General features: G+C 39.3%; 1 protein-coding gene across 3 annotated transcripts in view; it reads left to right on the top strand.

Annotated features, from left to right (window-relative positions):
- LOC135324434 (ceramide glucosyltransferase-like) overlaps positions 1-20,233 on the top strand; it is a 48,924-nt gene extending 28,691 nt beyond the window's left edge. For all 3 annotated transcript variants that reach the window (XM_064500737.1, XM_064500738.1, XM_064500739.1), the window contains 7 exons: positions 7,245-7,347; positions 8,677-8,778; positions 9,170-9,282; positions 15,274-15,452; positions 15,858-15,944; positions 16,433-16,622; positions 18,091-20,233. In XM_064500737.1, the coding sequence (XP_064356807.1) occupies positions 7,245-7,347; positions 8,677-8,778; positions 9,170-9,282; positions 15,274-15,452; positions 15,858-15,944; positions 16,433-16,622; positions 18,091-18,261 (945 nt within the window). In that variant the 3' untranslated portion in view covers positions 18,262-20,233. The remainder of the gene's footprint in view (positions 1-7,244; positions 7,348-8,676; positions 8,779-9,169; positions 9,283-15,273; positions 15,453-15,857; positions 15,945-16,432; positions 16,623-18,090) is intronic.
- Positions 20,234-21,143: the final 910 nt, after the last annotated feature.

Raw genomic sequence — 21,143 nt, 5'->3', positions numbered from 1 at the left:
CTGTGCTAAAACTACTAAATTTGGTTAACTCTGAAATGTTCTTCCTTCCACAACAAATGTGTAGTTATATGTTCCAAACAATGTTATTTCTTCTTTTTCAAAAAGCTCTATATAAGGGACATGACCAAGGCTTATGGACAGAAGATACTCTAAATTTCATTGGAGGGTTTTTTTAATATAGTCCATTGTTGTCTCTAGTATATAGTACAATGAAACCTATATAACTAAAATATAAAAGTAGTATAAACTACTACTAAGTTTCTCCTGTTTTGAGAGACCAGTCCATCTCCCACAACTTAATAAATGTTTGTATCATCTTCCCTAGAAGAGAACACTTACTGATAACCTAATTAAATTTACTGGTGGTTCTTGCTGAGTGGTCTTCTAATAAAGTTGTTAATACTGAGGATAGTTTCTGAACCACTTATTTTTCAACATTAATAAGGACTTAACGTAAGCTTATACTTGCTCTTGAACACTGTTTGGCTTTGTAATATGAATGATGAGCATGTCAGATGCCGTCCTTGCTCTAAGGAGCTTACAGTTTAAAGGTGGAATCTGCAAATGCTTACTGCATTGGCCAGTGCTTGGAGCATGCTATTCTGGAGATAAAGAGGGACTGTGATTTCTCCTTCAAGCCCCCAAAGTTTTAAAACTTGATTAACCTTTTAATTCTTTTGAAGACCCCTTCAGGTACTATTACTTCAGTTCCAAAAGGGCCAAAGGTGCACGTAATCTATGTACTGTAGTGAGTTTCCATCAGGTATTCTGAGTGCTTTAAACTCATTAGTAAATGCATAGTGGGGAGGGGAAAAACAACAACATTTGCAACTGGTTAAAGCTGGGTAGTTTTTCTATAACGAAGTCAGTTTGGGGTATTTTGAAGAGCTTGAGGCATGCAGATATGAGTCCTTTCGGCTCAGCTAATGTACTATAAAAATCTAGTGTGGCCAAGGTATGTTTAATGAGCATTTGAGACATGCTGTCTGTGCTAATATTGTAGGCAATGTAAAGAAGCCTTAACCATATCTTACAATCTTGCAGTGGATGACTATCATGACATCAAAACGTTATGTAACTTTTAGTCCTAAAGCATTTACCTACAAAAAGAAGGTTCCTTGTTTATGAGACTTCAGAAAAACAGTTAATGCTGAATCTTTCCCTATGAAAGACAGTTCTGGCCCTTACTTCTAATAACTTATACTTAAGAATGGCAAACTTGAAATGATGCTACTCTGCACAGTCAGATCTGGATTTCAAATGGTATAAATATTATCAATAATTACAACACAAAAACTAGAACAGTGTTGCTCAACATCCAGATTTTAGCTGCCTGTGGGGAAAAGTGATTAGGAAAAAGTATTCTCAAATTCATCCTAATAAAGCTAAGCCTCTAAATGGATGCAGAGTATTTCATCTCTTCTACAATACCCTGTATTTAAATAAATAAATAAATAAAACTTGTTTTGTCTAGAACCCAACTATGCATCTTCTGCATCAAATGTAAATCATGATTCTAAACCGAGACACTTATACTCAGTAGTGGTATTGATGGATAGTTTTTATATGCTGTGCATGTTGAAACTTATGTAGAACCCTTTCTCTTCTTACAGCTTAACCTGACTGGAATGAAACTTATGTAGATAAGCCTCTACATTGTCTCTGTGTTTAGTCAAACACTCTAAAGCTTTAAGCTCCTTTATGTTGCAAAGGAGGTTTATTGTGAAATAGATTTTTTCTCTTTTCAAATATCAGGAATGTCAGAGCTTTTCATTATCTCTGATTGAATCTTTCAGAGAATATGGAAATGTGCACTGACAACTTCTTTCAGCTCTGGATTGAAGATTGATTTTTGAATTGTTAGCAAAAATATCTATTATTTTAAATATTTAATTTGGGTTAGTAATAAAACAAAGTTTTAAATGTATTTACTAGAAATGCGCTCATTTTCTCAGTTTGTTTTAGTTCTCCTGTTTATGCTGTCAGGATTAATCTGCAATACTGGAAAGACCTTTTTCCTTAATGAGTGTCTTAATTTTTTTAACCTTTTTAGTTCTATTTTCCAGGGGAGTACGAAAATAAATCTTTCCAGAATATGTTAAGACTGCTGGATAAATCTTTGGGTAGTAGTGGGTTTTTGTCTCTAAGAATGCTAACTTCTCTTCAAAGAATGTAGTTTATTCAAATAAATGTCTTCTATTACTGGATGAAATAATTCTTACAAGACAAGTATATATTATGTATTACATCAGAAATTGTTTGTCTTAATCCAGTTCACAGGAAGCTTTCAAAGTTAAGATTTTTTTTTTTTTGGAAATTTTCTGAAAATAAAGTTCAGCTGGGTGGTATAAGGGAGTGAGGGAGAATAAGACATCTGTATGTGTTGTTAGTTATGACTTCATTTGGAATTGGTGAATCTCATGTCAGATAGTAATATAATTTTTTAGTGGAACTGAATTTTTAACTCTTGGTCTGTAAAAATGGCTTCAAGTTATTTTGGTCTGAAATCTAAACTTCATGAGTTTTATTAGAGCTCCATCCCAAAGAATAACTTACTCCAACAACTGAGCAATTTTAATGGGGAGAAGTGAAGACTATATCAAGCGAGGAAAAATTCAAGGAATCTGTGGCTAATGCAGAGACAAAAACACTGATTTCCAAGGTTAGGAATGCTCTCTTAAAATCAAAGAACAATTTAGGATGGAAGGCACCTCTGGAGATCTCTAGCCTAAACTCCTGCTCAAAACAGTCAGCTACATCAGGTTGCTCAGGGCCATTTACAGCTAAGGTTGGAATATCTCCAAAGATGGAGATTCCACACCCTCTTTGGGCCCCTGTGCCAGTGTTTGACCACCTTCACAGGGAAAAATTTTCTCCTTATATCTAGTCGGGATTTGCCATGTTCCAACTTGTGTCCATTGCCTCTCATCCTATCACTGTGCACCTCCAAGAAGTCTGGTTCAGTCTTCTTTACACCCTCCCATTAGGTAGTTATAGTCAGCAATAAGATCTCCTCTTTGCCTTCTCTTCTTAAGGCTGAGTAAACCCAGCTCTCTCAGCCTCTCCTCATATGTCATGTACTCCAACCCCCTGATCATGTTGGTGGTCTCTGCTGGACTTGCTCCAGTGTGTCCATGTCTTTCTTGTACTGGGGAGCCCAAAACTGCACACAGTACTCTAGATGCAGTTTCACAAGTGCTGAGTAGAGGGGAAGAATCACTGCCCTCACCCTGCTGGCTCCACTCTTGCTAATGCAACCCAGGATGGCATTGGCCTTCTTTGCTGCAAGGGTATACTACTGACTCACGTTCAACTTGTCTACGAGGACCCCCAGGTCCTTTTCTGCAAAGTTGCTTTCTAGCAGCTTGGGGTTATTCCATTCCAAAATCAGGACTTCACATTTGCCTTTGAGGTTCCTGTCAGCATATTTTTCCAGCCTGTCAAGGTACCTTTGAATAGCAGTCCTGTCCTCCAGTGTATCAAACACCCCCCAAATTTGATACCATCCACAAACTTGCTAAAAGTGCACTCTGTCCCATCATCCAGATACTTAATTAAGACATTAGACTGTATCAGCACCAATATCTACTCCAGAGAGGCACCGCTAATAAACAGCCCCCAGTTGGACTTCATACTGCTGATCACAACACTTTGTCCAGCCAATTTTCCACCCACCTTATCATCCACCTATCCAATCCATACCTTACTAATTTGGCTATAAGGATACTATGGGAGACTGTGTCAAAGATCTTGCTGATGTCCAGCTAAACAACATTCACTGCTCTCCCCTTGTCCATACAGCCAATATCTAATCATTGAAAGTTATCACATTGGCTTGGCATGATTTGCCTTTGGTAAATCCATGCTGGCTGTTCCCAATCACCTTCTTGTCCTTCATGTGCTGGGAAATGGCTTCCAGTAGGATTTGCTCCATAACCTTCCCAGGGACTGAGGTGAGGCTGACTAGTTTGTAGTTTCCTGATCTTCCTTCTTGCCCTTCTTGAAGATGGATGTGACATCTGCCTTTTTCCAGTCACCAGGAACCTCCCTGATTGCCATGACCTTTCAAACACGATAGGCAGCGGCCTTGCAATGTCAATGCCTAGTTCCCTTGGCACCCTTGGATGCATCCCATCTGGTCCTGTAGACTTGTGTACATCCAATTGGCTTAAATGCTCTCTAACTTGGTCTTCCTCTACTGTAGGTACTGCTTCACTTCCCCAGACTCCCCTAGTAGGCTTAGGGACCTGGGAGACCTGAGGACTGATCCTACCAGATAAAACAGAGGCAAAAAAGTCACTGAGTACCATGGCCATTTTCATGTCCCTTGTCACTAGGTTCCCTGTTCCACTGAGCAATGGGCTGACATTTTCCTTAGGCTTTCTTTTGCTGCCAATGTACTTAAGCCCTTTTTGTTGCCCTTTGCATCCCTTGCTAGTTCTAACTCCAGCTGATCTTCAGCTTTCCTAACTCAATCCCTGCATGCTTGGGAAATGTCTTTATATTACTCCCAGGGAGCCCATCCCTGCTTCCACCTCTGTACTTCCCTTTTGCATTTGAATTTAGTCAGGAGTTCCCTGCTCATCCATGCTGGCCTTCTGCCACACTTGCTCAACTTCCTGCATGTTGGAATGGGCCATTCTTGTGCTCCGAGGAGGTTGGCCTTGAAAATCACCCAGTTCTCCTGAGCCTCTTTGTCGTCCAGGGCAGTCTCCCATAGGATTCTACCAAGCAGATCCCTGAACAAGCTGAAATCTTCTCTCCTGAAGTTCAGGGTTGTCACTTTAGTGCCATGAGTACCAGGCCTACGATCATTAAATTTCTTCCACTTGCCTAAAGAAGGCTTCATCTACTCACCCTTCTTGATCAGGTGATATGTAGCAAATACCCAGCATGATGGGATTACCCATGTTGGTCTGGCCTCTAATCCTTACCCACAAGCTCTTGATTGGCTTATCTCTAATCCCAGTGAGATAATAACTCTGCAAGTGTGCATGGACTCCTAACTCTTCCTGTTTCTTTCCCATGCTGTGTGCCTTTGTGTACAGGCACTTAAGATGGACCCCTGGTCATCCTGCTTTCACAGGGGAAGTGCAAGAGCCTCCCCCATCGTGCTGTCCCCTGGACACTTCCTTACTGCCCCCTGCCTCGTGCCTTGAAATTTTGGTAACCCTTCCCTGACATACTTAGTTTAAAGCCTTCCTCACTAGGTTAGGAAGCCTGTTGGTGAAGGTGCTCTTGCCCCACTTTGTCAGATAGATCCCATCTCTTCCCAGCAGTCCTTGTTCCTCAAAGAGGGTCCTGCGCTTGTAGAAGCCAAAGCCCTGCCTGCAACACCAGCCACGCAGCCAGGTGTTGACCTGCTGGATGCACTCATTCCTACCAAAGCCTTTCATTGGCAGGATTGAGGAGAACACTGCCTGGGCCCCCATGCCCTTCACTCTCAGCCCCAGAGCCCTGTAGTCACTCTTGATACACTCAGGGTCAGCTTGGCAGTATCACTGGTGCTCACGTGGATGAGCAGCAAGAGGTAATTGTCTGAGGGCCAGACAAGCCTTGGCAGTCTCTCCTTAATGTCTCATATGCGAGCAACAAACCTCCCAAGACATCAAGTCAGTTTGGGAGATGATTTCCTCTGTCTCCCATAGGAGGGAGACTCCAGCCACTATCACCCACCCTTTCCTCTTCATGCAAGCACTTGGTTCAGGATCAGCTGGCTCTGATGACTCCCCTGACAGAGCTTGTTCCTCCTCACCTGATCCCAGGGCACTATATCTGTTCTGTAACTGCAGGTCTGCAGGCAGAGGAGAAGTTTTCCTCCTGCTGCCAGAAGTCACAAGTTTCCAGCCTCCTCCATCTTGGGAGTTTCCATCCACTGCTCTTTTGAGCTTAGTCTCTACCTATCCCTCCTTCCTTGCATTACAGGGCTCAGGGTCTTGCCTTTGCAGGGTCTGTGCAAAGACCCTGTCAGTCTCCTATTTGCTTTCCCTGATGCTACACAGTCTGTTCATCTCCTCCCACAGCTCCTTCACCTGGGACTCAATACCTCAACCAGAGCACACCTCCCACAGGTGAGACCACAGTCACCCCCCCAGTCCCAGCTGCAGGGAGAAGTACCAGGCACTCTCTGCAGCCCGAGACCTGGACAGCAGCATCTTCTCTCTAAGGCTCCACCTGGGTGAAGGCCTCTGATGTACCAAGGCTAGTTGCTCTAGCTGGTGCTATATTCACAAATATTAAGTTATGAATGCTTCTTAAAATACCATATTTCCTCACCCACTACCTATAGCTAATTTGTAATAAGCATTCAGCTTAATTCCTGAAACGGCCTCAGTTCTCCTATTCCTTTATCTCTTGCTCATCTCTTACTGATATTCTCTTTCTCTGAGGAGAATGCATATACATCATTATATGAGGCACATATCCTGAGCTTAGAGGTATAATATAATTTGGTGCATATCCTTGCTAGTCTCAAAGGGATGTTTTCCAACTCTGCTCTGTGTATGCATCTATGAAGTACAGAAAAGGATGATATAGTTCAGAGAGATGCAGGCAGGTAGGCAGTAAAGTTCACATGAACATCATTTGGAGTCCTGTCTTAAGGCTATGAGAAGAATCCTATCCATGTGAATTCCTTTTTTGAATGTCTTGTTTTGTCATGCAAGCATTTGAAATATGACAAGTTCTACTGGAAAAGATTGAAGTCCACCACAGTTTTTGCAAATTGCATTTTGAGAGTTGAAAGATGTATATATTTTTCCCCTGAAAGGTGAGATATAGTTGTCTAAGCATCTGGGCTTTTTCGTTTGCCATACATCGTAATGCTTTTGAAAACTTGCACCCTCGTTCCTTTAATATTTTGTGTATTGAAGTTTAATTGAAAATAAGCTTGTATTTAAGATGTAGATCTGTATACAAAAATGGAAATAGGAATAAAACTTTCAGCTTCTCTGTATCAGGATGCTTTGTTTCATGCATAAAACAAACATTTTCCAATAATTGGAAAATGAATGTTCCTTCAATAACAAAGAGTTTTTCAGGACAAAGAGTCTTGGTGCTTTCCAGAAGTACTTGGTTATATATTTTAAGCAAAAGTATTCTTTACTAATAATGATAATAGATCTAAAACAAAGCCATTAATTTTCTTTTTTTCTGTAACCATGCTTTTTATTTTCACCTTAGTAGACTGTAAATGTTTGTTTTAAATCATATTTGTGTATAATTTATTTATTGATTTTAAATAGTATGAAGTACTGCTCTGTGTACAAGATCATGATGATCCAGCTATTGAAGTGTGCAAAAAGCTCCTTGGCAAATACCCAAATGTTGATGCTAGACTGTTCATAGGTGAGTAGTGCATTGTGGAATGCTTACTTATAAAATGGTTTTACAGGGTCCATCAATTACATATGCAATATTCTAAAATGGATAGCCATTTTGGTCTGCAGATGTTGGTTTTCTAGTTTGATTGTCTGATAAATGTGGTGAAGAGAGTAAGTTGGCATTTTTGGATCTGTGACATGAGTTTAAAAAGATAAAAAAAAAAAACAACTTAAGGAAGAATAATTCATGCAAAGAATGTTTGCCAGTCCTTCAATCCTGACTTGTTCCTTCTAAATCTGGAATACAGGCATACCTCATTTTATTGCGCTTCGCAGATATTGTGTTCTTTACAAATTGAAGGTTTGTGGCAACTCTGCATCAAGCAAGTCTATCGGCGCCATTTTTCCAACAGCATGTGCTCACTTCGTGTCTCTGTGTCACATTTTGGTAATTCTCACAATATTTCACGCAATTTTTTTTAGACATAATGCTATTGCACACTTAATAGACTACAGTATAGTGTAAACATAACTTTTATATGCACTGGGAAACCAAAAAATTCGTGTGACTCGCTTTGTTGCGATATTCGCTTTATTACGGTGGTCTGGAACTGAACTCGCAATATCTCCGAGGTATGCCTGTACTGCAGTTTGAATTAGATCCTGTCTTGGTGATGAACTGAATATCTAGAAAACGACTTAGAGTTGTGGCTGTATTTGAGCTTGATTTGCTGCAACAGTCCTCTTTTTCTGAACTTATAGGCTATAGAGCAGTTCTTATCCACTTAATATATTGCTTTAGAGAAGGGAACAAATATTTGGTGCCCAGAACCTATATTTCTTCTTCCTGATTGATTCTGAACAAAGCTGAGTGATATCTGGCAGTCAGTCAGTAGCAAAAGGACATGTCTCATTTTATTCTACTCCTTTCCTTTTCCCCTTCTTCCTCCAGACACAAAAAAATATTACCCGAGACCATAATTGCATAATCATCTGAACTATCAAATATAGAGGTAGAGAATGCTTACCTTGTAGAATGTAGTTACAAGCTTTTAAGCTCCAATGGTCTTTTAATTACATTAACCTTGCTATGCTACTGTTTTGAGGAATCTCTTTGTTTTGTTTTGTTTTTTTTACTGTATAAAAACTTTGTATCATTGTAGCAAATTCCATAATAATTAAGTGGAGGAATATTTTCCATTAAAATCTTCTTTTTCACAAAGGGAAGCAGATTTTTCAGAACTGAAAGGTTATTAAATGTATGTTAGCAATGTGTATACTTAAATATTTGGAACATAGAATCTAAATTCTAAAAATTCATGCATTATTTGTGTATGATGTTTTCAATTTTAAGGTGGTAAGAAGGTTGGTATTAACCCCAAGATTAATAACTTAATGCCAGGATATGAAGCTGCCAAATATGATCTCATATGGATTTGTGATAGTGGAATCAGAGGTAAGTGTGTGATGTAACATGCTGAATGTTATGTTGCTTTCTTTTTAAGTAAGAAATTACTACATTCTTACTACCTGTGGGGAAGCAGTTCTGGAAGGATTGAGAATGGAAATAGAAATGAAAGCAAACAATCTTTTAAAAATACTTTTGTGAAACATTTACATCTTAAACTAGAGATTATAAACAATCTGACTTAAAAAAAATTACACTGTTTTAAATCTGCAAGCTGTTGACCAGACTACCAACATATTTTTTTTTACTGAAATAATGACACCAAAATACTCACACTCTATATTAGAAGTAGACTGTGAAGCTCAGTATTTTTATATAGTGGCCTTCTACTACTAATAAAATGGTTTAATGGACTGTCATTTTTGCATTTTTCATTTAGTAATACCAGACACGCTGACAGATATGGCCAATCAGATGACTGAAAAAGTAGGCTTGGTCCATGGATTGCCTTATGTAGCAGACAGACAGGGTTTTGCTGCTACTCTTGAACAGGTGAGTGTAACGTTGTCTGTACTTTCTTTGCAACATATTTCTGATTTGTAAAATACACCATACAATTTTTATTCTTTCGAGGGATGTAAAGTGATTCAAGTGATTTTCTTTTCAGCTGCAGTCGTGAACTTCAAACTAGCTAGGTGAAATTTTAAATGCTATAAAATACTCTACATGGGTATTAAGTCTAGCTTTAAAAGGAATTCTAATGTTAATTGCTTTTGATTCTGTATTTAAGATTACAATGGATCAATAAAGAATACAGAATAGAATCATAGAATCATTCAGATTGGAAAGGACCTCAGGAGTTCTCTAGTCCAACTTCCTGCTCAAAGCAGGATCAGCTATGAGGTCAGGCCAGGTTACTCAGGACTTTAACTAGTCAGGTCCTGAAAACCTCCAAGAACAGACACTGCACAACCTCTCTGGGCCCCTGTTCCACTGCTTGACTGTCCTCATGGTAAAAAAGTTTTTCCTTATATCCAGTTGGAACCTCTCTTGCTTCAATTCATGACCATTGTCTCTCATCCTCCCACCATGCATGTGAGGAGCCTGGCTCCGTCTTCTTGATAAACTCCTAATAGTTATTGGAAGGCTGCTATTAAGCCCCCTCTAAGCCTTCTCTTTTCCAGGTTAAAGAAGCCCAGTTCCCTCAGCCTCTCCTCATAGGGCAAGTGTTCCAGCCCCCTGACCATCTTGGTGGCCCTCCACTGGACTCGCTCCAGTTTATCGATGTTTATCTTGTACTGGAGGGCCCAACACTGGATGCAGTATTCTAGATGTGGTCTAACGAGTACTGAGTAGAGGGGGATAATCATGCCCCTTGATCTACTGGCTACACTCCTGTTGATAGAACCTTGGATGCTCTTAGCCTTCATTACTGCCAGGGCACACTGCTGGCTCATGTTCAGCTTGCTGTCTACCAAGACCCCCAGGGCCTTTTCAGCAGAGCTGCTCCCCAGCCAGTCAATCCTCAGCCTGTATTGTTGCCAGGGGTTCTTCCTTCCCATGTGCAGGACTTGGCATTTGTCCTTGTTGTATTTCATGAGGTTCCTGTTGGCCTATTCCTCCAGCCTGTTGAGGTCCCTCTGAATGGTGGCCCTGCCCTTGAGCATGTTGACTGGTCCCCCCGTGATTTGGTGTCATCTGCAAACTTGATGAGAGTGCACTCTGTTGCCTCCTCCAGGTTACTGATTAAGATGTTAAACAGGAGAGGTCCCAGGATAGATCCCTGCGGCACTCCACATTTTGCTGGCCTTGAGGTAGAGTATGACCTATGTATGATCACTACCCTCTGAGCCCAATCATCCAACCAATTTTCTATCCATCTAGTTGTCCACCCATCCAAACTGTAACATCCTAACTTGGATACAAGAATATTGTAAGAGATAGTGTCAAAAGCCTTGCTGAAGTTGAGGGAAATTATATCCATTGCTCTCCCTTCATCCACAAATCCAGCTATTTTATCATAGAAAGCAATCAGGTTGGTCAGACATGATTTACCCTCAGTAAATCCATGCTGACTGTTCCCAATGACCTTCTCCTTCATGTGCCCAGAAAGGTGTTCCAAGAGGACTTGCTCCATGATTTTCCCAGGGACCAAAGTGAGGCTGACCAGCCTGTAGTTCCCCAGAATGTCTTTCTTGCCCTTTCTTAAAATGGGTGCAGTGTTTGCCTTTCTCCAGTTGTCAGGGACCTCCCCAGATCTCCACAACCTTTCAAAGATGATAGAGAATGGCTTTGCTATGATGTCAGCCAGTTCTCTCAGCACCCTTGGAAGCAGCCCATCTGGTCCCATGGACTTATATGGGTTGACTTCTCTCAAGCAATCCCTAACTTGATCCTCATTCGCCGCTGGTAGTTTTCCTCCTGCTTGAACCCTTTCTCTAAGCACAGAGGCCTGTGGGATCTTGTTGGTGGAGACTGAGGCCAAGAAGGCATTGAATACCTCAGCCTTATCTGTGTCCACTGTCACTAGATCACCTGCTCTATTCAGCAATGGGCCCCCATTTTCCTTGTTCAGCCTTTTACTATTAATGTAGTGGTAGAAGCTCTTCTTATTGCCCTTGACGTCCCTTGCAAGTCTCAGCTCCAGTTGAGCTTTGGCTTTCCTGACACCATCCCTTCACGCCAAGGCAATGTTTCTAAATTCCTCCTTTGTAGCCTGTCCCTGCTTCCACCTCCTGTATGCTGCCTCGTTGCATTGGAGCTCTGCCAAGAGTTTCCTGCTTAGTCAAGTCAGTCTCCTGCTATGTCTACTTGTTTTCCTGAGTATCAGGATGACTCATTCTTGTGCTTGGAGGAGGCTGTCTTTAAAGACCTGCCAGCTTTCCTGAGCTTCTTTGCTCTTTGGGCTGCCTCCCACAGGATCCCATCTATCAGTTTCCTGAATAAGCCAAAATCCGCTCTCCTGAAGTCTAGGGTCTGTGCTGTGCTACTCTCCTTCCTCACTCCCCTCAGGATCTTGAGCTCCTCTATTTAATGGTCACTACAGCCAAGGCTGCCATTATCACATCCCCAACCAGTTCTTCCTTGTTCATGAATAGCAGATCCAGCTGTGCATCACCCCTGGTTGGCCCATCCAGTACCTGTACCAAGAAGTATTCTCTGACACCCTCCAGAAATCTTCTTGATTGTTTGCATCCCACCATGTTGCCCTTCCAGCAGATGTCAGGGATGTTCGAGTCCCCCTTGAGGACTAGGGGGGATCCCTAGTCTGATCCAGAGACTTCCTTGAGTTTTTTAAAGAAGGCTTCATCCACTTCCTCACCCTGATCGGGTGATCAGTAACAAACTCCCACCACAAGGTCACCTTTCCTGGCCTCTCCTCTGATCCTGGCCCACAAGCTCTCAGACTGTCATCTGTCCCATATAAGAACTTCATATATCTGTGCTGCTCCTTCACATAAAACCCCCCTCCCCCATCTTCCTTGCCTGTCTTTCCTGAAGAGCTTGTATCCATCCATCACAGCACTCCAGTCATATGAGCTGTCCCACCATGTCTCAGTTATTCCAATGATGTCACAGTGTTTCTCAGGCTGCGTGCATTTGTGTACATACATTTGAGGAGGGTGTTCCTTTGCCCTGTTTTATCATTCCTGAGGGCTCTCTTGTTCTCCTAACCCTGCACCCTTTGCTTTCCACCCCGTCCACTCTTTCCTCACTTAACTGTGGGTTGTAATCTCCCTTCCCTGTTGTTCCCAGTTTAAAGCTCTCCTCACCAGGTTGGCCAGCCTGTTGGCATAGATGCTCCTGCCCCACTTTGTCAGGTGGATCCTATTTCTCTCTAGCAGTCCTTGATTCTCAGAGGTTCCCTGTGGTCATAAAAGCCAAAGCCCTGTCTTATGATACCAGCTGCATAACCAGGTGTTGACCTGCAGGATCCATCTGCTCCTCCCCAAACCTTTCTCCTTCACCAGCAGGATTGAGGAGAACACCACCTGGGCCCCCATGCCCTTCACCCTCACCCCCATAGCTGTGTAGTCACTCTTGATGCACTCAAGGTCTCCCCAGGCAGTATCATGGGTGTCCATGTGGATGAGCAGCAAGGGGTAATAGTCCGAGGGCCCAACAAGCCTCCCCTAATCCATAACCTTTAGGTTACGGATTTTATTTTAAAGCTTATGAAAACTGTTAAGGAAACTTTTTAGCACTTAAAGACAAAAAGGACCATTAAATCTATTTTGACCTTTGTATAAGAACATAAACATTTCCATAATATGTCAGATGCAAGTCCAACTGGCCCTGTATTCTATTTCCTACGGGGGTTAAAAGTAGGAGCCTTTGGGAAGAATAGGAGATGGGCAAGCATATATGATACTTTCCCCCTATAATACTTTCCCAGTCTCTAGCTATTTTCACCTCAGACTTCCTGAGCTGGATGCAGTTCTGTATATTTGCTAATCCTAAATAGATCTCTCTTCCATGAACATGTCCACTCTCCTTGAGCCCATGCAAACTTTGAGCATCCACAACATACTTTGGGAAGAAGTTTCACAGATCTATTATTTGTTGCATGAACTGCCTCCTCTTGTTTGTTCTTAACCTAGCTCTTCCTAGCAATATTTCATGCCTTCCAACTCTTGTATTGGAAGAAACCATAAACAGTTGATTCCTATCCATCATTTTCATGCCATTCATCATATCGTTTGTTCTGTTCTCCCTCCTCTCCTTCATCCTCATTGAGTTCTCTTTTTTCTAGACTGAAGAGGTTGAATTTACTTAGTTGTTCCCAGGGCATTAAATTTCACCCAAATGCCTTTTATATTGAGCCGGTACCAAGGTACAAATAAGGCATTTCAGCCCTAAGGCTAATTATTCTGTGCCAAAGGCAGAAAATGGGAAGATAAGTGCAATGAAATTCAGTACTTTTAGCATGGAGAGAAAGCTGCTTCTGTGGTTTTGTGAAGCAGGAAGTCTTTTGAATTAATTTCTTGTGGAATAGAAGAGCAAAGTTCTTAATTCTAGTTAACAATTAATGGATCTGCAACTGCTGCTCCTTTATTCATGCAATAGCTGTTTGCTCCAGATCCAGTGTATTGCAGGATCAGCAGGCCTTTTCTTGGATGGCTCAGTAGTTTAACAGGACCAGTGTGCAAATACACTAAGTAAACAATTTTTCACATCTTCTATACAGCTTTATAGTAAGTATCTGAGAACAAGGAAACAGTAGCTGAATGACCAAGTATAAGAGGAGGATAGCATGTCTGTGTTAGGTGCCATCAAACACTACACTAGTCTAGTGACTAATAAGTTACTTAAAGTGTTTGCAAGAAATAAATGCATATTATTACAAATAACCTTGATTACTTTAAACATCACATTAAATATGATAGCTAAATTTCTATCTTAATATATTCATTCAACATACAGTTGGCTGTGACTTTACAAATTCATAATTTGACTCTTAGATTTCTTGATACATGTCTAACAAACTCAAGATATCATTTATAAAACGTTTGACAGTTACAGGATTCCAAAATGTGTTCTTAGGACAAATTTTCAGTTTTAATGCTAACAAATAATGTTCTCTCTTAGGTAACTTTGCCCCTCTTTCAGTTAGCAAAGTACACATCGTTAGAAAATTTAGGCTGAATAATTGGCTCTTCATAAACTCTTGAATTCTTGCACGTGTCCACTGCCTGCAGAATTTCTGGAGCGTGTGTGTGTATGTTTGTGAGTGTGCGTGACTACATTCACATGAGCACAGGTAGCCATAGGCATCAAGTGATACAAGCCCTACTGGTTTTGCTGCTTGTTATTTTGAGTCAGATTTGGTTAAAATATTTTGAAGCTATCCTTGCTAAAATCAATACATTATAACATTCTCATTGAGGACAAGTGAAATAAAAAAAAATATGTTTTTTAGGTGAAAAGATTGTTGAGATGCTCATGAGATGTTCTTATGTGTTCTTCAACAATACTATGGTTTAATTCAGTTTAATACTATAGTTTAATTAATGCTATAATTTAATTCACTAGTTTAGAAAAAATTACAAATGCAGGAACCCTTTTGAAAGTTTGTATCAGACTTCTGAATTTTTTGACTATGTACTCTCCCTCATTTCCATTGTGTTTACCCAATTGAATGTTAAGCTATAGCAATAAATGGTTGATACTGTTAATGTAAAAGTAAACATTAGTTTGCTGAATTCTGTATAATAGCCAAATCATTCACTTTCTCCAATTTTAAAGTAGAGGAAAATTTTGAAGTAGCTAAAGCTGTCTTCTAAAATGAAAATGCTCTTACCAAAATATGCTTCTTTGTCATAGGTAAGTAGAAGGGATTCAAAACTAACATGGTAGCCAAAAAAAAAAAATGGATTGGTTGTAAAAGTCTCTCCAAATATGACATTATAGTTGGCTACTTTCCTGTAGCTTTTTTTTCCTCAAACCTTTTAGAGAAATATTTATACAAAGCCATAAGTGGAGTAGTATTTGCACAAATACCTGTAGAGCTTTAAAAGCCTAACTTACCATCTCGATTTGTAGGTTTATTTTGGCACTTCTCATCCAAGGTCATATATTTCAGCTAATGTAACTGGCTTCAAATGTGTAACGGGAATGTCTTGCTTGATGAGAAAGGATGTTTTGGACCAAGCTGGAGGACTGATAGCTTTTGCACAGTATATTGCTGAAGATTATTTTATGGCCAAAGCTATAGCTGACCGGTAAGAAAACTCTGGAGTAGGCTTCTTCCTTTAAGGACAGGTTTTTAATCCCATTTTAAAAAATGTACAGTATACTGTAAATTTAATCATTCAATTTAGCTTCACATGTATGTAGCAAACATGCTTGTAACATGTCCTACATGAATATATCCTTTGAGCAATAATTAAATCACCAATTATCAATGTCAGTGCCTTGTTTTAAAAAAAAAGTTTTCTGAGAACTTAGAGCAAATATTATTTGAACTTTGAAGAAGTATTCATATATTTTGTTTATATGTATTGTAATACTATGGCATATATGCCAAGGAAGCTATTCAAGCCTAATAACATCCTTAGACATTTGTACTGAAATTAGTCTTTACAACTATTATTTGGAGGTTATTTATCATGTAAATTCTTTTTCAGGGGCTGGAAACTTGCGATGGCCACACAAGTTGCCATGCAAAACTCTGGTTCATATTCTATTTCTCAATTTCAGTCCAGAATGATCAGGTAAAATTTTAATCTTTCCTCTCCCCCTCCCCCATCACCTGCTTCCTATGTAGATAAATATGAGAGAGAATACTTTTTCCAAGCTAACTTGACCTAATGTCCAGACTGCTGAAGTAGCAATGGACATCTTGGTGCATCTTTCTTGTTAGAGTTCTTTGTAACTTGAGAGTTGAGAGAAAAGCACAGATTGAATAGCTTTTATTAGAGCCAAGACTAATGTATGAGTAAATAATATTACTTAAAAAAAAAAAAAACACTTTAGTACCTTTTCCATCTTGTGTGCAGTATCATAGAAAGAATAATTCATTGCAGTATTTTATTTGACAGTGTGAATTAAATAACAGATTAATGTGTTCTTGAAAAACACCTGATGGCTCTAAACCTTTTGAGGTGGGGGAGTGAGGACAAAAAGAAATGCGATGTATGTAGCCAAAGTTGGTCTGTTCTTAAAAAAAACACTGATTTTGGTGGTTTTTTTTTTTCCATAGATGGGCTAAGCTGCGAATTAACATGTTGCCTGCTACAATAATTTGTGAGCCAATCTCAGAGTGCTTTGTTGCCAGTCTAATTATTGGATGGGCAGCTCATCATGTTTTCAGATGGGATATAATGGTATTTTTCATGTGTCACTGTTTGGCATGGTTTATATTTGACTACATTCAACTAAGAGGTGTTCAGGTATGTAGCTCTATTTTGTCTTAAAGTTATGTGTGTTATTAGTGCCAACTACTTCAGCAAAAAAAAAAACCTACTTAGAATAATAATAAAACTTCTCTTGGTATCATCAAGGAAATGTGAAATCAAATCCTGTCTCCTATGATCTTCTTCCAACTCTAGTTATAAATAATAGCATGAGATGGGATAGCACTGTGCTTAGTTGTAGTTTTGTTTTATATATGCACCACACAAACTGTAGAAGTTTTGTTACATTGTCCCTTTCCTTTCTAAATCTTATGCACTTACACTTGATATCTTTTCGCTCTAGGTGTACCCAAGATTTTTAAGCAATTTTTTTCTAATGATACAAGAGTAGATTTGTGGGTTTTTTGCTTGGGTGTTTTTAACCTTAGTTGTAATCTGGTGTCTTATATAAAAGTGCTCAGCTTATTTACTTTGGTACTGTTTTAATATTGAATAATAAAATTGCATAAGAGTTGTAGCCTTTTTCTAAATCTTCTTATAAATGCAAGAAATGGAACTTCAGCAAAACTATGAGTATAGAGAAATAACACAAATCAAAGAACAGTATTTGCTGTTCTGATGCTGTAGGAGTTCTTCAAACTATTCCTCCTCCGTGCTCTGATCCCATTCCACCCAAATTTTGTCCATAGTTAATCTGTGAATTCAAACTTATTGAATAGTTCTGGTCATCCTGAAAATGTACTTTTGATAGTTGTTGGGGCTTTTTTAAAGTAACTATTAAGAAAGAAGTCAACTGTTCCTCTCTTGATACCATGCGACTCTCCCAGGCTAGTGTAACTTCAGATCAGCTCTTCTGATTATTCTTGCACGGTATCTAGTGCAACATATGCATGGAATAGTACTGTGGTACTAATAACATAGCTTTGTGCCAATTCTGCCTCTTCCTTACCCTCTTCAGTTCCAGCTGTGCATTTGGAGTGAAATTTCCTCTTGAACAGAAAATATGTGGAGGCTATGAGCTGTTCTGCTCTTACTCACAGTTTTTCCTAAGGAATAAGCCCAAGGCCCATATAGTTGTATTTCACTCCTCTGGGACCATGCAATGTTTTGCTTTCTTATTGAGATGCTGATTTTTTGGGGTCTGTGGCAAAAAAAAAACCCTTAATGCCTACCTGAAGGAAGGTGTGTGTGTGTGTGGGGGGGGTTGTTTGGTTTTGGAAGCTTTTTAAAAGTGAAATGAAATGCACTTGTACTACTCTGTTTTCTTTGCCTTTCCTTCTACGTACAAGTGACTTTTCAAACCTTTCAGGTCATTGTGCAATTTTTCTGTTTTAACGTGCAGGATCATATCTTAACCAGGAAAATTTTCCTAGCTTATATTAAAAAAAAAGTGTACATAAAAGCCATATAATTAGCTTTAGAGTAGATGTATGCATATCATGAATATTTAAAGTTGCATTGGAATAATCATTAAACTTAAATGCATGTGTTTGTATATTTCCAGGGTGGTGCTTTATGTTTTTCAAAACTCGATTACGCAGTAGCTTGGTTCATCAGAGAATCCATGACAGTATATATTTTTCTATCTGCCTTGTGGGACCCCACTATTAGCTGGAGAACAGGACGCTACAGATTACGTTGTGGAGGCACCGCAGAAGAAATCCTTGATGTATAGCCACAGCTTTCTGACTGTAAATGTGAACATTTTCACATTCAAGAGGAAAAAGTATTAAAAATTATGTTTTATATCAACACTTTTGGAAGAAAAAAAACCCTACCTTCAATAGTTTTTTGCATGGCTCTTGCATCTGTGAAAAATACATCTGTAGTCTTGGCCAAGCAGTACCTTGCTCTTCTGTACAAAAGGAAAGTGAGAGAATCCATTTTACATATGAATGCTCTGCAGTAAACTCTAAAAAGACAGTATCATCCAAGATAGGAACAGCTTCTTACTTCATGGTATGTTAGCCTAGTAAACCCAGGGGTCAAATGGCCATTGGTGCAGCGGGATTGCATGAGGCTAGACCTAGTAAAATCACAGTAAAACTACAACTGACTTCTGTAATATCTTAAAAGATTGAGCTAGTAACAAGACAGGGGGAGGGGGCTCTCAAATGCCTTATGCCTACTTCTTGTAGTTGCTGCAGAGCAAAATGAATGGGTAGGTAACTAGGCCTTGCAAAATCAAAAACTAAACTAAAGCTGGAGTCTATATGAAATATTTTTGTCTACTTTCAATGAACCAAAATGGACTGAGTTTGATTGGGTCAGTTGGAGGGAGTGTTGAGGGCATCTTTTGCTCAACTCTAATCTTGTTCTGTCTTGAACCCTGTTAATCACTGTGCTGTAATTAGCTTAGTTGGTCCCCTTCACTATTCCCATCTGTTTTTTAAGGGAGTGGTTCTGTTTTTTGTGTGAGTGAATGTTTTGATAGGGGAGTGTGTGTGTATTTGTGTGGGGTGGGGAGCAGGAATACATTTCAGAAACATTTCACACAAACTATTTTCTTACACAATGTCTTATTGTTAATAAGAATGTAATTTCATGATAGTCTAGTCTTTAAATTGGATTTTTGTATTCCAGTGGTATGACCAAAAGGACTAGACTATAACCAAGATGTAAATGCATGATGCATTCTATCCCTCTCTGCTCCTTGTAGCTTGTTTTGCAACCTCATTGTAAGACTGTTCTTGTGGTGAACTGGACTTGTGTGGGTTTTTATTTTGTTTAAACTTTTTTAAAAATTTAAAGAAAACAACATGGAAAGCAAAGTTAGAGGGGGATGTCCCATAAGCCTTTTGTTTTTGCAATTATATTTATGCTGTACTTTTTTTTTTCTTCTTCAGAATGGATTGTCACCATGAATGATCTGCTAATTGCAGGGCTAACAATGCTGATCTGGCATCTTTTAAAAGTTGGACAACACCTTTATGTTAAAGCATAATGTGTAGCATATTAGCAATAATGATATGTATTTATAAAAATTGATATTTTTCACCTTATTGAGCCAATCCATTAACCTTACATTTGATACACACACATGTAATGCTTTTGGTGTAAGTTCCATTCTTTTCATGTGAATCAGGAGGACACTTTCTTCCTGAGGAAAGCTGCACACTGAGAGCCAATCTAGTTGTGACCCAATGAAAGGTTTTGCTCTTAATATCAGTTCTGTATAGCTGAATTTTGCTGACAATATTTGTTTTTTCATTTGTTTCATGAAGTTTGATGCCATTCACTGTGCTGCTAATGTGAAGCCTAGCTTGTAACTTAACTTTATGCCGATTTCTATGCAGGCAGTATAACAGAAAATTTTAAAAGGCTGAACAGACTTCATTTAAAAAAAAAAGTTCTGTAGTTAAGGATAATCATTGTCTTGATGGGTGCTTTTGCATTAGTGGAGCTTTCTTTAGTTAAGAAAACTGAAGCTTCACCTATGTAAATAGCTTGATTTTATGTACTGTTTGGTTGATTATGAATTGGAAGCAATACTGTCAAATCTTGTAGAAGCTGCTGCAACAGAATTGCATAAGTAAAAATGGCTAATTTTAAAAAGTCATATTGATCAACGGATGTGTGGAATATACCATGTTTATTTAAAATCATTGCCTTTTTGTTTAAAAATAAATTTTGATTAGTGTTTGGAATACAAATTTATTATTACCTTCTGTTCAATTTTGCTTTAACAGGAGACCTTTGGGATTTATTTTCTAATATGTCTGTACTGCAATGATACCTTTGTTTCCGTGTTTTCTTTATATCAGAACCATCTGGGTTTGATTCTGTTTTTTACTGAAATTACTTATGTTAAGGAGGTTCAGTCTGTCCTCCGTCCCCTCTGGATGTCCCCTTGTCAATGTTAAGAGGAGCACCCCAAGTCCTCCTAACTACAGAAACAAGTCAGGCACATGTGGTATGGTCAGAAAAACAGGTTTACTGTCTTGCTCCAGGCTGCATTTGTCAGGTGCAGGGCTGCTCAACAGGGACTATAGAGTACTGCATCACAATCCATTAGTGAAGAGCTTCTGAGATGAACACTAGTGCCCTGCACCAGCAGACCATAGCAAATGTTGTATCATTGTAGCATAACTCAGTCGTGTTTATTATGTACCTGTGGTTCTGCAGGATTTCTATAAAGTTTACAGCCACAGAAGAAGATAAATACACTTCTCATTCTACTGCAACATGAGTATTGAGTAGCGCTTGTCAAAGGACTGATGGGGAATAAATAATCTCTGTGCTGCTCCTATATCCAGGGAAAAAGAAGCTCCTCTGCAAGGAACAAAGAAGGAGAGTAGAAAGACAAAAAAAAAGGAGTGGGAACTTAACAGTCAAAAGATGTAGAAGTCAGAACACAATGGTATGTTAGAATAAATACACAGTAGGTGTAAGCCACTATATGGAAACCAGAGTCAGCTCTGGATTTTGATTTCTGCCCCTCCCTCCTCCAGTTTATTGCAGGACATAAAACAGTTTGTGCTGGAGGAGGAGGAGGAGGACATAAGAGATTTTTCTTGGCTTCTCTGATACAGAAGTTAATTGTCACCTATGTAAAAG

Source organism: Dromaius novaehollandiae, chromosome W, assembly GCF_036370855.1.
Source record: "Dromaius novaehollandiae isolate bDroNov1 chromosome W, bDroNov1.hap1, whole genome shotgun sequence".
Classification (NCBI taxonomy): domain Eukaryota; kingdom Metazoa; phylum Chordata; class Aves; order Casuariiformes; family Dromaiidae; genus Dromaius; species Dromaius novaehollandiae.
Note: the sequence above shows the minus strand (reverse complement) of the source record. Positions and strands in the feature narration are given on the sequence as shown.